The sequence below is a fragment of the Sinocyclocheilus rhinocerous genome, unplaced genomic scaffold (genome assembly GCF_001515625.1).
Source record: "Sinocyclocheilus rhinocerous isolate Xijiao unplaced genomic scaffold, SAMN03320098_v1.1 scaffold584, whole genome shotgun sequence".
In the NCBI taxonomy this organism is placed as follows: domain Eukaryota; kingdom Metazoa; phylum Chordata; class Actinopteri; order Cypriniformes; family Cyprinidae; genus Sinocyclocheilus; species Sinocyclocheilus rhinocerous.
In genome coordinates, this window is record NW_015630348.1 from 3,574,280 (window position 1) to 3,589,595 (window position 15,316).

The 15,316-nt window shown below is 37.9% G+C and overlaps 1 protein-coding gene across 1 annotated transcript; it reads right to left on the bottom strand.

Annotated features, from left to right (window-relative positions):
* Positions 1 to 3,751: 3,751 nt before the first annotated feature.
* Positions 3,752 to 13,573, bottom strand: LOC107740156 (centromere protein I-like). Its single transcript, XM_016552488.1, has 20 exons — positions 13,251 to 13,573; positions 12,853 to 12,990; positions 12,542 to 12,660; positions 11,943 to 12,050; positions 11,759 to 11,807; positions 11,603 to 11,649; positions 11,373 to 11,462; positions 11,143 to 11,274; positions 10,334 to 10,459; positions 9,221 to 9,341; positions 8,999 to 9,093; positions 8,652 to 8,769; positions 8,303 to 8,367; positions 7,934 to 8,043; positions 6,897 to 7,032; positions 6,599 to 6,723; positions 5,624 to 5,672; positions 4,908 to 5,126; positions 4,440 to 4,481; positions 3,752 to 4,312 (listed from the first exon to the last, which is right to left on the bottom strand). Exons 1-20 carry the CDS (start codon positions 13,411 to 13,413, stop codon positions 4,172 to 4,174), a joined length of 2,193 nt encoding a protein of 730 aa, XP_016407974.1. The 5' UTR covers positions 13,414 to 13,573; the 3' UTR covers positions 3,752 to 4,171.
* Between the last annotated feature and the right edge of the window lie 1,743 nt (positions 13,574 to 15,316).

Here is a 15,316-nt window from a genome sequence, read left to right on the forward strand (position 1 = left end):
ACAATGTATTTTTGGCTATTGCTACAAATATACCCCAGCGACTTAAGACTGGTTTTGTGCTCCAGGGTCACATATGGTCCGTACCTGAGGAACTTGCAAGACTAGAAGAAACTAGACAGATTTGTTCATCACGGTCTTGGCAAGGCACTGTATTGATACTCATCAAACATTCTAGTTAGGGTTTTGTTCTAGTCCCGTAACTATTCTTTTCTGCATAGCAAGGACTGGCATTTCCTTCAGGAAATGCAAATCTTAAAACATATTTAATTATGGCACACAGAACCTTCAAACAGAACTTTGAACACGCTCAAGAAAGTTTCTCTCTTGCCGAATCGGTGTAGGCATAACTCCTGACAATTTTAGATCACACCTCTAAGTGAGGCAAAACAAAAAAACAAGGTAAACTTCCCCTGGTAGTTCTCTGTGTACAAGGCGCCATCTGAGCAAATAAATAATGTAGTTCAAAAGTACATGCTGATGATGTGTAGAGGGAAAACAAATCACCAAGAAAATGAGTTACAATTCAGAGGTGTAGTGGCACTGCACCAATAAATGTTCTTGTCAAAACACATTTAAAAGTGCACTCACAACACTTGCTGTTCATCACATACAGTATTCACATTGACGACTGCAAGCGAGGGAATGGACATGCATGATTTGGGGAAGAACAAATAAAGAGGATTGTGACGAACGAATAAATGTTGAATGATTGGTAAATGTATTTTCAGATTGCACAAAATTATTGAAAATTCATGGTTCCCGAAGTCTGAGACAAAAGAATTCCATTTTGAGTCATTCATGATTACGGTGGTAGTATCTTTCATAGAGATTTCAGAAGAGGATTTTCAATTGTAAGTCAGGTGCCAATCCTTAAAATTAAAGATTCAAACAAACCATTTACTTGTGTACAAAAATCTAAGCCTTTCTGAGCTTCCATGCAGAGCAGAACCAGAGAAATCTACACTCACTATAGCAATGACTTTTCCATGACTTTGACGTCTCCTTTCCTAGGCCTAGAAATCACACATTTAAAATTCCCTAATATTTCCAGGTTTCTTGTGTTCTATAACCCTGAATATGACAGCAAGGGAAAGGACGAACTTACATGATCTAAAAAAGAAAAAGGGGAAGAGGACTGTGACAGTGGCATAAACTTTGAATGACTCGTGTGAATAACAAAGAGGATGAGCTGATAACTCAGAGTGATGACTCTTGATCATTTCAGCAGGATCACTGTCACTCAGATAGGGATAGACACTTATACTTTTCCTCTTTTTGTGGCTGTTCAAGCATGAACTGCCACCAGCTCCAAAGGCTGTCGGCGTTTCAAAGAACATCAAAGCATGAGTCACAATAGTGCTTTTAAAGAAGCTTCAACCTCATATTACACTACTGTGCCACAACATTGAAAATTGATGAACCTGATTTGGAGACAAATGTCAAAACCCACACTCATTTCATTTTTTAAATGTGAAGCACTGTCTGCCTGGAAAGAAGACAGGAGGGACTGAATTCTAATAATTACACAGTAAAAACAAAGAAATACAGCTAGAAACATTTCCGGGGGCTGTGAACAACAGAAAATTATCAAAAGTTTGTGAACTGTGTTCTTATTTAGAACTGATTCAAAAAAGAATGATTCATATGAATCGGTTCTTTTTAGTGGAATCAAAAACATACAGTGCCACCAGTGTTGTCTGATTTCCAAACGAATCATACCTTGTTGGATTAACGAATGAATAATACGCCGTTTATTCCTACCAATAAAAAACATAAAGCGTAACTAAACTAAGATACTACGAGACTGTTTTCTGCACTAATACAGATTCTACATCTGAGAATCAATGACCAGTGTAGATCGAAAGAATTAATCTTATGAGTGGGTTCTTTTAGTGAATCAAAACCATATATCTTGCTGTAGATTCATGAATGACTGATATACTGTATATCCACGTTCGTTTTGGCAAATCAGCAAACTTTTGTTAATCTGTCAGAGCGGTTATTGAATTCATCCGACTCATTTACAATTAGTACTTAAATAATCCACTTAATATAAAGACTATGTTGGACTTTAAAGTCGTAAGATTTAATAAAAATACACGAGATTTGTTACTGTTATAATATGCAAGATTTTATTTAAATATATATATATATATAACAATTCCATTTAATAGACAGTCCCTTCCAATCATTGGATTGCATTCTTCTCTTAATAAAAACTACGAAAACACTTTGCAAGAATTTTTTTTTTCCTGATAAATTAATCCTGTTCTGTTCAAATCTGAAATGATCTCATATGCCAACCGACTGCTGAGGGCAATGCAATAGGAATTGCATTTCTTTTCCTCTGTGAATATTTCTCCCTCAAAAGTAAAAGAACAGCTAACGTTAATGAAAGAGGAATCGATAAGAATCGGAACTAGAACCCTTAATTCTTTACGATTACCGTTCCTACAGGTTACATAGACACGCTTAATTCAGCTCATAAAGTCACCGGCAGATGTAATTTAAGCGACACTTCCAAGATATTTTTCTTAATAAGCATCGGACAAGATGATAAACCACAAGATCTGCTACATGCTTCACGTGTCAACCGGTTAGACAAGAAAGGCGGTCCACATCAGGCCTTTCTATAAACCACCAATCGAGGAGTTTGCATTAATAATAACGGACATCACCAGCTTGATTTATCTCGCGTCTCTAAACTCAAACTAAAGGCTTTGCGTGAATGTAACGGTTCTAACCATCGTCACGGCACACTTGTCAAGTACAGCAAATAAAGTCCTACCTTTTTCTTTGAAAGGTGAGAAACTGCGAAAGTGGAGCACTTCAGATTTCCATTTTACACGGACGCACAGATGAAAATAGGAAAGCTGCGGGATGAGAGTGGAGAAGTGATGATCGGGCAGACAGCGATGAACGAATAATCTCTCATACATGAATAAGGACATCAGCCGAGCGAGGTAGATCGCGTAGTTTTGCGCTCGCAGAATTCATCGTTTGAAGTTGTGCACCTGCCTCTATTCACGATAACGCATGAGCTGTAATCCCGGAGGTGTGCGCGTATTCTTCATTCACTCCAGGATGAAGTTTGCTGGACGGGATCGTGACGCGCTCGCGCTGAAAATAGCTCGGACCAGCGAGGGGACACATCGTCGCGAGGCATCTCCAGAGCTCTTCATAAACACGAAGACGTGTCACGCAGAGTTGAAGGCGCTCACATTTATGACTGAGACGGGCTGTAGAACGTAAAGCCGTAGAGCTTTGCTCACACTGCCTTGATGCTATGATTTCCTAGGATGCACTTGGACCAAGTTACCTAGGGGATGCTTACAGTGTTTCTGTGGAAAAACAAGTCTTTTTTTATTATTATTTTTTTTTAAAGAAGCAGTCTTTATAGGGTTTGATTTAGTAATAGGCAGAATGTTTGCATTAAAATCACATTAAATCTACTTTGAGGTCTTTGAGCAAACCAACCTATTAAAAATGGGTAATTATGCATGCTAAATTCAATAAATAAGCATTTTAAACAATTCGTATTTTTAAATGATATATTTATCAGTACAACCCATGCGTTTTGAAATATTAAAAACAGATTTGTTGTGTGAATTACTCTTAACACAACTATACTTTGAGACAAATATCACACAATAGCTCTAAATCACTGCAAGTTAGCAGGTCCCCAAATAAGTCCAGTTTAATGTAAATGTAAATGTCATTTACCAAAAAAAATGGCAAAAGCCTGCACCACTCTGCTTTACCTCATGCTGGATCTGAGAACAAAGGATTTATTTTAATGTCAGGTCGACATAGCCCATTTGGTTTACAGGAATAAAAAACAAGACTATGAATCAATCTTTGATCATCAGTTTTAAATTGTTATAAATAATGGGATTTTGTTTTTAAGATGGCAGTAAAAACAGTCTTTTTTCAAATATTAGGGATTTATCACAATGTTTTTGGTCCGTTTTCTGTGCACAAAAGATAAAAAGCAAAAAAGGTCTAAAAATACACAACACTAGAAAAGACTGGAAAGTCACAAAATGGCTTGTAATGTACATTTAGTATTTACAGTTATGCAAGTGGTTCCTTTCTGCCCTCTTACGGAGGATGACTATAAAATATATACATGTTTTATGAACACCCCTGACACCTGGACTTCCTGCCAGCATCAAGGCTGACTCTTGGGCTGCCCGTCTTCTTGACTATTCAACGTGGAGCCGTGCCCAGTGTTGGTCTGAATAAAGTTGTTGAGGCCATCAAAGCCTTGATTAAAGAGAAACTCCATATACCAGTTCCAGTACTTCCCGGTCTGCAAACATGAAAAGAAGAGTTATGGTGTGGAATATTGCAACCGAATATGACTGATTGATACATGCTCTCATGTTGACCTGAAATAAGTAGGTTTTAATAAAAAGGAGATGATATAACGTTAGTACCTTTATAGAACCGAGATCCACGTTCTTCCTCTCCGGCCAACACTGATAAAGAGAACACATAAATATTAATTGTTCTCCCTTTGCTCTAAATCTCAGTAGTACACTACTGAATGTTGCAGTCGGACCAAAAAAAAGGTACTTGTATTATTAAAGATGATGAAAACTCCAGTCTCACACAGATTCCATGAATAATAAAATGTGATTCTGTATTAATGGATCCTCTATAAAAGGAACATTAATACCACATTTATCTCCTCGTCCATTCCTAAAGTTATTAGAGAAAAGTGGAGGCTGTGCTGTCCCCAGGAGTGACACAAGGCTTTACACTTGATGTAATATAATCATCTAATTAGCTTGCGCAGCTAAGTCCCTTTCCTTCGCTCCAAATGAGATGACAGTCCAAAATCACTGTACGATTACAAACTCTCGTGCTTTTAAATGTCACTAGTGTGAGAATCTCTCACTCACCCTCTGATGAAATTCGATGGCATAGCTGAAAAGCGCCGGGTGGTGGATGAGATCAAAACGGCACCAGGGTTCTGCCACTTTGCTCAGAGCGATAAGATCCTTGTCAATCTCAATATCTGAACCAGGGATGCACCACCAGGAGTTCCACATGGAGTTCACCATGGCTTGAAGGTTCCGATTAAACTCCTTGTATGTGTTTCTGCTAATGTGGAATGTTTGCTGTAATGTGAGAAAATATTAAACATGAAACTAAATGAATAAGTCAACACCTGTCAAGACACATTCACAGCTCAATAAAAAGTGTAAATTAAAATTCCACAGAATGCTTGTGGGTACAATAACACCTTGGTGCCACTAAATGGATCTAATGGGTTACAGTGTGAGACAAGAATCACCTATATATTTTAAATGACAAAAGTGCAATGCTGTGATCAAATTATTTGGCCATTTTATTCACTGCAATGCCAGTGCCATGCTTTGTCTCACTGGGATTCAATCAAGAAGACTCCATTTGTCTTTTCATCCCCAGCAGGTAAGGTGAGGATTACAGCAATAGCCTCCAGGAGCTTCATTGTAAATTCTTAAAAGCACAGCTTGAAGGTCCGTCTAATTTACCCATTATGAGTAAATTATTCAGACACAAAACCTCTTGCATACACACAGTTGGCTTTTCATGACTTTGCTAGGTGTTCATTTTGACACAGTTTCCTCATTACCTCTCTCTGCTGCTCTTGTTTCTTAGCCAAGGTCAGATTCTTCCGGTATCTGAGAAAAGGATATAACAACAGCATTTTAGTAATAAAGCTAACATATTATACTAGTCAAATCAAGTCACCTTTATTTATATAGCGCTTTTAACAATACAGATTGTGTCAAAGCAACTGTACAGCATTAATTAGGAAAATAGTCTGTCAATATAGACACACTAGAACTATTTGTTCTATTTAAAAAAAAGAGACATGAAATAGTTTAAGTCAGATATACACTACAATTGTGAAATTAATGATGGTAGACTTCAGAAAGAATTAATATTCTGGTTTGTAAACTTATTTGAGAATATGAATTTTCCGGTTTGGCTTTTCCCTCAGCACGTTTAAGCCAACGATGGTAATACACTTAAAATGAAAGCCTAGCAAACAAGTGGGCAAAAATTTTGGTCTGTTCCTAACACAATTGTTCCTCACAAGTTCTCCTATGACTTGTGTGGTTCTTTGTCTTTTTTTGGAGCTTGGCACTATAAATCCCCATCAACTTTAATTATGTGGAAAGCAGTAGCTTAGATATTCTTCCATATTGGCATGATAAATGGCAGACTTTTGATTTTTGAGTGAACCTTTCCCTTTAAGGCCTTCACAGAAGCATTGAAAGGTTTGCGTGCCGAAGCAATGAAAGGATCTTCATACTTAATTTCCTCTATTGCTTACAGGCATCATGCCATGGCAATGTAATGCATTTGAAGGTTCAGGCTGTTGCCCTCAGTTTAGCCCGCAGCACACAGGTGTCCCACTGCCATGGGAACTGCACATGCGATAAAGAGGAACTTACCCTCACCCAACTCATTCACCCCAAAATTCCAAAAGAAGATGCCCTTAATCTAGCATGGCCAGGCTAACATCTCAAGCAGAAAATCTCTAGGATTGCCCAGAGTGATAAAACGACCCATAAAGCTTATTATAGCTCACATATAGTACCTGAACATGATGTAGCCAAGCCTATCCACGCTGATAGAGTCTGTGGCAAAGAGAGCTGGGTAGAAAACCCCAGCCGGAGGCATGATGATCAGAGGCAAACTGTACTTCAAAAACATGTCACACACCTAGACATGACGAGAGAAAAATGTCTGCATTAGCACAAAGACATTAACATTAACATTAAATCTACTAGACGAAAATCAGCACAAAAATCTTAGTAAAACTCAGGGTGGAACTTCGGTTGATGTCACTTTGCCAAGAACATCATGTTAATTAAGTTAATCATAGCTGAGTGTACCGTCTCATAGAAAGCAAGTGTCTGGTTGAGCAGAAGAACATGGCAGTTCTCCAGACGGAGTCCCTCAGATGCCAGCAGTCCCACAAAGCGAACCAGCTCCATAACTGAGTCCATGAAGCCAGACAAGGTCATAGTTCTAGGAAGGGGAGTGCATTATTCTTTTCACTCACTTTTTTGAAAGCATACACAAAATAACATGTGAAAAACAAGTTTTCCTTGCAGAACGTACAAAATAAATCAGCTAAATCACACCAGATGTGTCTTTGTGCTATGCTTGGCACCCACACAATTCGCACAGCACAGAGACCCAAACCGAAAAAGGGAATAATGGGTGTATCGCATTGATGCATGGCACACCGGCGCAGTCAAACAGGGTTTTGCCCTTGGTCATAATTTCTCCTTCAGCTGTGCACTTCAGTAATGTAATAAAAAAATAACCAAATCAGCAGCGAGAAAGAAGCAATACATGGCAGGCGAGGGAAAAAATCCACCGCACTTCATTACACACCGTTCCACAGAACACTTTTAGGGTAAACGAGGTTCAGACGGAGCCCGACCACAGGAGCAGTTCATTGATCTCTTTTAAATATAAAATATAAAGAAATCTGCAGTGGTAAACCTCAGGCAAGACTTTTAAAGAGTACAATCATTGGAGTGTGGTCCCATTTCTTCTGATTATTTCTGCAATGTTTTCCAAGACAGTGCGTTTTTGACAGAGTCATTAAAAACTCTCAGAGGACTCGGTAAAGTGCAAGTCACATTAAAGACAACAGCATTAGCAAGTTATTTAAATACTAGAAAGCAACATGTTTCCAAGACTACTCAGCTGGAAATAATGCTGGGATCTTATCAGGATTTGATAAGTATTTAAGCATTTTTGGCTATATTAGTATTGGTCAATACCATTTTCTCTGCCTACACAGCCTTGGTTACATCAGCAAAAAGAAAAGTTGTTTATTTTTTAAATAGGTTTTGAAAATGTGTTGATAACTAACTAAATACTGTCGATTTTTATTTCATATTTTTGGTATACTCACATGGTGCTGTTGCTGTTAAGACTGATGTCCAAACCGCCCTCCGATGCGCTGACAGAATGCCATGTCAGCCACTTCACCAGCATGCTATTCAGACACTCGATGACACTACACTGTGAGGAGGACAATGTGAAAAGGCACATTCAGATAAGAGCGAAAAAAAATCAAATCCTGCTTTCAACTGCTGGGAGCTTAATCACAACACCACTCAAATAACATCCCAGGAAGTGTAAAGATGCCACGGCTTTGTGTAGAAAGAGTAATTCACTTATGTCTGAACGATTTAAGCATTCATTGACAACCTGGCTCACGTGGTCATGCTCGTGCTTGATACAAACAAACAGAAAGGAAGACAAACAACAACATACAAACCTTGAAAAATACTGTGGATGTAAAATAAAGTTGCTTCAGTGGCTCAAAGAGAAGTTTATGCATGTCTATAGATAAAGAAAAGAAACGTTAGGTTACAGTTTTACTTACACTGACCAATAAAATGCTGAAGACAATGAAATATGTTATCTGATCAATGAACAATGTAGAAATGCCATTATCATTAGAGGTAAGGACTGTTTATCTTTTGGAACGCTACATGCACTTCACAAAAATAAAAATAAAAAAAAATAAAAAAAGTCACTAAATCAGCAAATGCAAAAAGTTATGAGAGCAGAAATGGTATTTCTTGAATTCCTCTGGTTGCAGCAGAGGTAATTGGGACACTCACAGAAGCTTGGCATCAAGGGGATGTCACTGAGAAGATCCAGGATCTGCGGCCGGAGTAGACAGCCGTCCCACACACTCAGAAACTTATAAAGAAAACTCTCCGTGCTGGAGAATCCCTCCTGAGAACAATGCACAAATACAAACCCTGTCAACGTGGGATTTTACAAGTGGGGAGATCATTCAGGAATGCAGAAGAGAAAGAAAGCAAGGCAGAAAAAAATGATTGATAGATGTCCTTGGGTTTGTGGAATAAACTGCGACATGTTTCTGATATTAAACATCCAACCTTGAGGCTGCCAAGGTTAATTTCCTTTTGGGTAATACTTGTCTTTTGTTGCTTGGTTGTACCTGAAGGAACTGCTGTGTAAAGAGGATGGTGCTCAGGAAGCGGCAGGCTTCAGAAGTGTTGTCAGAACTTCCATCCACAGGACATAGTAAAAACTCTGCCCAAAATATACAAGAATAAACTGCATTATGTTACTGAACTGGAATTTGAATGGGAACTATAAAGGCAGGGAGAGACTTTAGATAAGCTTGGAAAGCTTTGGTATTATGACATGGAAAATTTACCCTCTTGCAATGAGTGTCCAAGCCAAAAGTTAAGGCGCAGGAAGGCAGATTCATCTTGTACACAGTCCAGGTAGTGCAGAGCCAGAGCTGATCCCAGAAGCGAACCCATCTGGGCAGGCAGCTGAAAACAAGTTATGACTTTAACATTAAGCTGCAATATGCTATACAACGTGCATCTGCACAACACAGAGACAGTATATCATAACCAAGAGCTGTCAAAACAGCTGGAGGCAAATAAACCAATTCAGTCATACTTCTGGCTCCTTTGAGACCTGTACTGAAACTGACAGTTTAGTACAACAGTTTAGATGAAACACATTCCACCATTCTACATTCTCACTCTTTTCAAAAACTGTAATTTGTGTCAGTCTACAAACAGCTGCCTCACAATATGGGACTTCAACAAATAATAAATAAATAAAACTAAGTGACAGATTGACAACGGACATGGCTGAGTCTTTCTGTAATTAACAAGCAAATGTATCACTCATCTGAGAAATGACTGATTCTAATGATGGGGTTGCCACAGTGAGAAAGAATCAATGATCTTTCCCCATGGCCACAAATGAACTGTTTTTTTCCACATGACTGACTCCACCAGTTTCTTCCTCAATCCTTTCCTATTGCAGACTGCAAAATCCCCCTAAAAAGTGGTGCAGGAACACTATGACGATATTCATTTTGTGAAGTTTTTTGAAGCAGAATGAAGCATAAATGTCTGCAGACCATTAAAAGAGATTAAATTAGGCTTATCAGGTCAGTGGGTCCGGATCTGTAAATATTTTATGACTTGCCAATTGAGTGTAATATATTGTTTAGTACTTACAGACACGACAGTGTTGATGAACATTAAACAAGACGAAAATTTTATTTTACATCTGAGAAATTTGACTACTGTGACAGATTCTGCAGTAATATCAATTAGATGGCAGACTTGATGACGTACTCACTGATCAGTCTTGTGAAGGCTTAGCTCCACCAAGAGGCCAAACAACAGTAGTGCAGATCCGTGTAAATTTGATGAATATTATGCAATATGGCATTTTGCATTTAAAGAGCCAAGAAATCAATATCCTATTATATTGCTAGTCAAGACAAAGACATGTGCATTACCTCTATATTGTGAATGTTCTCCAGTAGCTCTTTGAAGGAACGGAGCTCCTGCAGGCGGAACACCTTCTTGTTGGAGTTGCTGTCGAATGCAGAGCTCAAGGGAGGTATCGCTAGGTGATGTAGTTTCTGTGGACATTAGATACATTCAGTTTATAGATTAACTGATACATTTTCTTTTTGTCCCCCATTCATATAATTTCAGAACTTGCATATTTAAGACTGGAATATACAAGGCCAGTTTTCTGCCCCAATTTCCAGTCTGGAGGAGTAGTCAACTAGTGCCAATTTTAAAACACATAAGTTGCATCTGAAATGCAGTGTGTGCTTACTGTGTGTGTGCACTTGTATGGATTAAATGCAGAGCACAAATTCACCATACTTGGCCACACATCACTTCCAATTTCACTTTAAACCAGTAGGTGAAAAGTACCTGAATGACCTACTATTATTGACAAAATTCTGAAGTTTACTTTCCCATGAGGCCACATGAGACCATTTGTGAATTGCATTGTGAAACGACGCACCTAGCACTGGTAAGTCACGTAACAGTAACAACGTAACAACATGGTGGATGAAGTGCATCCAAATTTGGTCACTGGTCTCCTGGCAACAAGGTGCATTGTGTTTGGACCAATTTGAAAGTCTGGTAGCATGTGATGCTGCCTGCATAATTTAGTGTATGATGCCCAGCTTTTAGGCAAGTCTAGTGTTTAAAAATCTGTTAAAAATTGTGATGTGTGTAACAGCCTTTAGTTGACAAGTCAGTGTTCTCTAAAGCTCTTTACAGTATTACAAAGATGACATCTTACCCGTTTTCTGGAGGATGGCTTCTCTTTCACATCCAGGCTGAGGCTCTGGTCAGCTAAAACAGCACTCTTGTTTTTCCTCTGCACAGCACAAAGAGCCACTTTCCAGGTGGAGTTGTGATTTTTGAATCCAGTCTGAAAAACAAAAAATTCCATTGTCTAAGAGTCTGAAACACCTGGCAGAAGAACAAAGCTCTGTTGGAAAAAAACAGTAACGAATACAATACACTAACCCTCGCTCTTGATGGAAGAGAGAGCGTCACTAGGTCTGGTCGGAACACTTTGTAGAGTGCTAGAAGTTGTGTGAGAAATGGTTGTCTACCCTAATAGGAAAAAGGGGAGAAACACAAAGTACTTGTCAAATGAAACATCCAATTACAAGAAACATTCTCTAGCACTAGAGTTAATCTACATTTATAATAAAGGATATTGAGGTGTTTATTTTAATAGATGGAGTCTTTACCATTTTGGCCTGAATATCCAACAGTTTCCTGACTCTGTATGAGTGAACTACGAAAGTGGAAAAAAAAAAAAATCAGAATAACAAGCAAGTAACATCATGTAGTACTATTACAGCATTTACAGACAAAAAAATTAAACCACTTCGTTAACAACTCACCATGTTCCCACATGGTTAAAAGGTACAACAAGTGGCAAATAAAAGGGAACTGGAAGAAAAAAAAAATAGCCTAGTAAATTAACATGGAAAACTTTTTTTTAATGCAATTATAAAACATATACCAGTAGATTTACAACATGGACATATCCTAAATTAGAAAAAAACTTTGCAAAGCACAACTAACCAGATTTTCTTCCGTCACAAAGCTGAAAATGAAGCCATAAATGGATCTCAAGTCATCTTTGCAGTCAATCAGGTCAAAAACAGTGAGCACCCAGCGGACAAAGAGAACCTTAAAAGAAAAGATATGAACCAAATGTTCAAAAATAGCAATGAAACAGAAGCAGTGACAGATTTTGACAGGGACAGATACAAGACTTGGTTCTATGCAATGGGTGTTGACTGGATTTTGACAGGTGGGTGATGTATTAAAAAAATAGAGTCAGATGAAATCAAGCCTGCAGGGGTGGGTTTAAGGGGGGACTAAATAACTGTCAAAGTCCTAAATACATAACCAGAGAGAAGTCTGTCATTCCACCATAAGACAGAGACATGATATTTTGATTCAAACTTAAATAAATTTTTTTTTAAATCTTCAAAAAAAATTAACAAAGGAAGAAAAAAAATAATTAAAGAACATATACAGATGAATCTTTCAAGATTTATAACATGTATTTAGAAAATGCATTCATTTTCATTTCCGATACCTAATTTTGATACCAGTGAAGCAAAAGCAAATGACAGCCATTTCACTAATGACCAGATACAATCGACAGCCCTCACCTGTGCATTCATTGGCATTTTCCCTACACACAGCCACGACACCCCCTTTACAATTGCCTCCTGCGGCACCACTGTGGCAGGTAGGAGAAACTTCAGCACCCGGGTACAGTTCGCAGTTCCTGTCGGATGAACTTAATTTAATCATCTGTGCCATAAACCCCTAAATGCACTCAGCAGAATGAGGATGAGCAACTGCTGATATGTTTGATTGTGATCTAATTGCCATAATGTTTCTCATGATGAATTCCTGCTCATGTTATAATGTAAACAAATACAGCTGAAGAAATCTGTGCATCCCCTAATTATATTACCTGCATTGAGGCTTAAAGCCAAGTCCAGGAGCATTGTGATGACCTCCGGAGGAAGACCCTTACTGAGAGCCACTGTCTCCACCCTCACCATATTCCTCTCCAGCTCATCATTCCCTCTGACTACTGTGCCAGCTTCCACTGTAACATACAACAATACATGTAAACAGATATTATGACACTTAGATGTGATACAGTATCTGATGACGACACCCTTACACAGATAAACAAAAGACCTTAACAGACTTGAAGTCGTTATCAGAGTTACTAAAGGAACAAAAACAAAAGAACTAAAGGAACAATTAATTAAATAAATAAATAAAAACGTCCCTACTATTAAACTGTAACCCTCTAAAATAGTTTTTGTAATCCGTTTCTATAATGTTTTATGCTGCACTTACCCTGAGACAAATACTTCACCGCGAGACCAAAGGGATCCGCCACGCCTTTTCTCTTTTCTTTTTCTGCCAAACGCAAACTTCTGTTGCTCACAGAGGAGACGGAGGAGTCTATTTCTCCGGACGGTTCGGAGACTAACCCCGCCAGGTTAGATAAATCGGCCATTTTTTCGCTACATTATATTATTATTTGCTCTCTCTCGCGTGTTTGTCTCGGTCGCTGAAGTAATCCATTCAAACCAAACGCCAAATCTGCCGCGACCGTTTGGACATGCGCACTGCATCACTTCCTGTACTGCCAATAGCGCAATGAACTGAAAGCGGAATAGCTTCTTCTTCTTCTTTTGGAGTTTTATGGCGGTTGGCAAACAAACGATAGGTGCATTCCCGCCACCTACTGGAAGCGGAATAGCTTTACTGCAACAAATATGTTATTAATATATGGTTGTTTCAGAATTCATTTTATTTATTTTTTTCATTGAATTCGTAATTTGCATTTATCGTTGTTAAAACATAAACAATTGTGTATAGTTTTAAATATTAACAAAGCAAATTAGATGCACACTCAAATAAATATCAAGGGAAGTTCCACGAGTGTAAAATATTATACGGCTAATATTTTATACGTGGCTGCTGTGTCTAAGAGATTATTATTATGTGATTTTATTATTATAAGTGATTATTATTATTATTTCCAAGGTATCACTGGTAGACTACTACTCAGGGCTGCGTTTCCCAAAATAGGCTTACAACGCTTGAAACGCAGCCCAGAGCAATACTGAGCCACTCTTCTTCTTCTTCTTCTTCTTGTTGCTTTACGGCGGATCGCAGACTTATAAGTGCATTACCGCCACCTATATCTCAAATGGACCATTGACACTCTATCTACAATCTCCTGATTAACCTACCAACCCACATACAAACACCCTTGCTGAGCCACTCTTCTACTTCATGTGATATTTTATGGTGGTTGGCAAACCAACGTAGGAAGTGCTTATCTGCCACCTACTGGACTGGGGTGAGCAACGTCAAAGTGGTTGAAAAATGAATTAAAATATTCATTATAAAACAGCAGAATGTCAGACCAAATTTTGAGACATCAATATACTGAGTTGACTATATTTGATAAATAGATTGGTTGGTATTAAATGGAAAAGAACTGTAAAAGAAAAAAGGGCACAGTATCACTATTATGTGATGATACTCTAATGATGCATACTAAGAAAATACTATACATCCACATTCCACACTTTAAATATTTCTTTTGGTGGATTAAATATATATATATATTTTTGTGAGGATAACTATTTTTGAGGATAATTTGTTTTTGTTTGCATTACATTGAGCTTAAATATACTAAATAGCATATATGCTGCAAGATTTACATTATTAGCATAAATATGGTTGACCAATTTAGTTTTGAACAAGAATATGCTGATGGTAACATTCTATTCATATTTAAATCTGTTTAGTAAAAAGTGAGCAAGACATAAAAATCACAAGTGGTGTTTTTAATACTGTCACCAAACTCCATGATAAACTGCATAGAGGTTTTATTGTCAGCATCTGCATGCACAAACATCTTTTTTTTTTTCCCCCCTCACTGTCAAAAGTGTAATATGACCCATTCTGTGTAAACTACGAATGCACAATTCAGTTCATGAATTAGCTGGGCATTCTGGTAGAGGTTTAGACACAGGTCATGTTCTCCGTTAGATATTTTTACTCAGTTACAAACAGCAAATTATCAGTATACATCCAAACATATCAGACAAGTTTCTCAATTCTACTCCTTCCAGCACTGTGCATTTAGAATGTATCACTTATTTGACACACCTGATTCATCTCTTCAGTTTATTAGTAGTGATGCATAACCTGAATTTAGTATGTAAAATTAGTAAGACACCTCAAATGAGCAGTGCTGGGTTTTCAGGAACAGTATAAAGGAACAAATTAATCTAAAGAAAACACAGTAGATAAAAAAATGAAGAAAAAATAAATAAATTTTAGTAATAAAAATAGTAAAACAATTTGGTAGTTCTATGACTCAAAAGGAGAAAGCAACCATA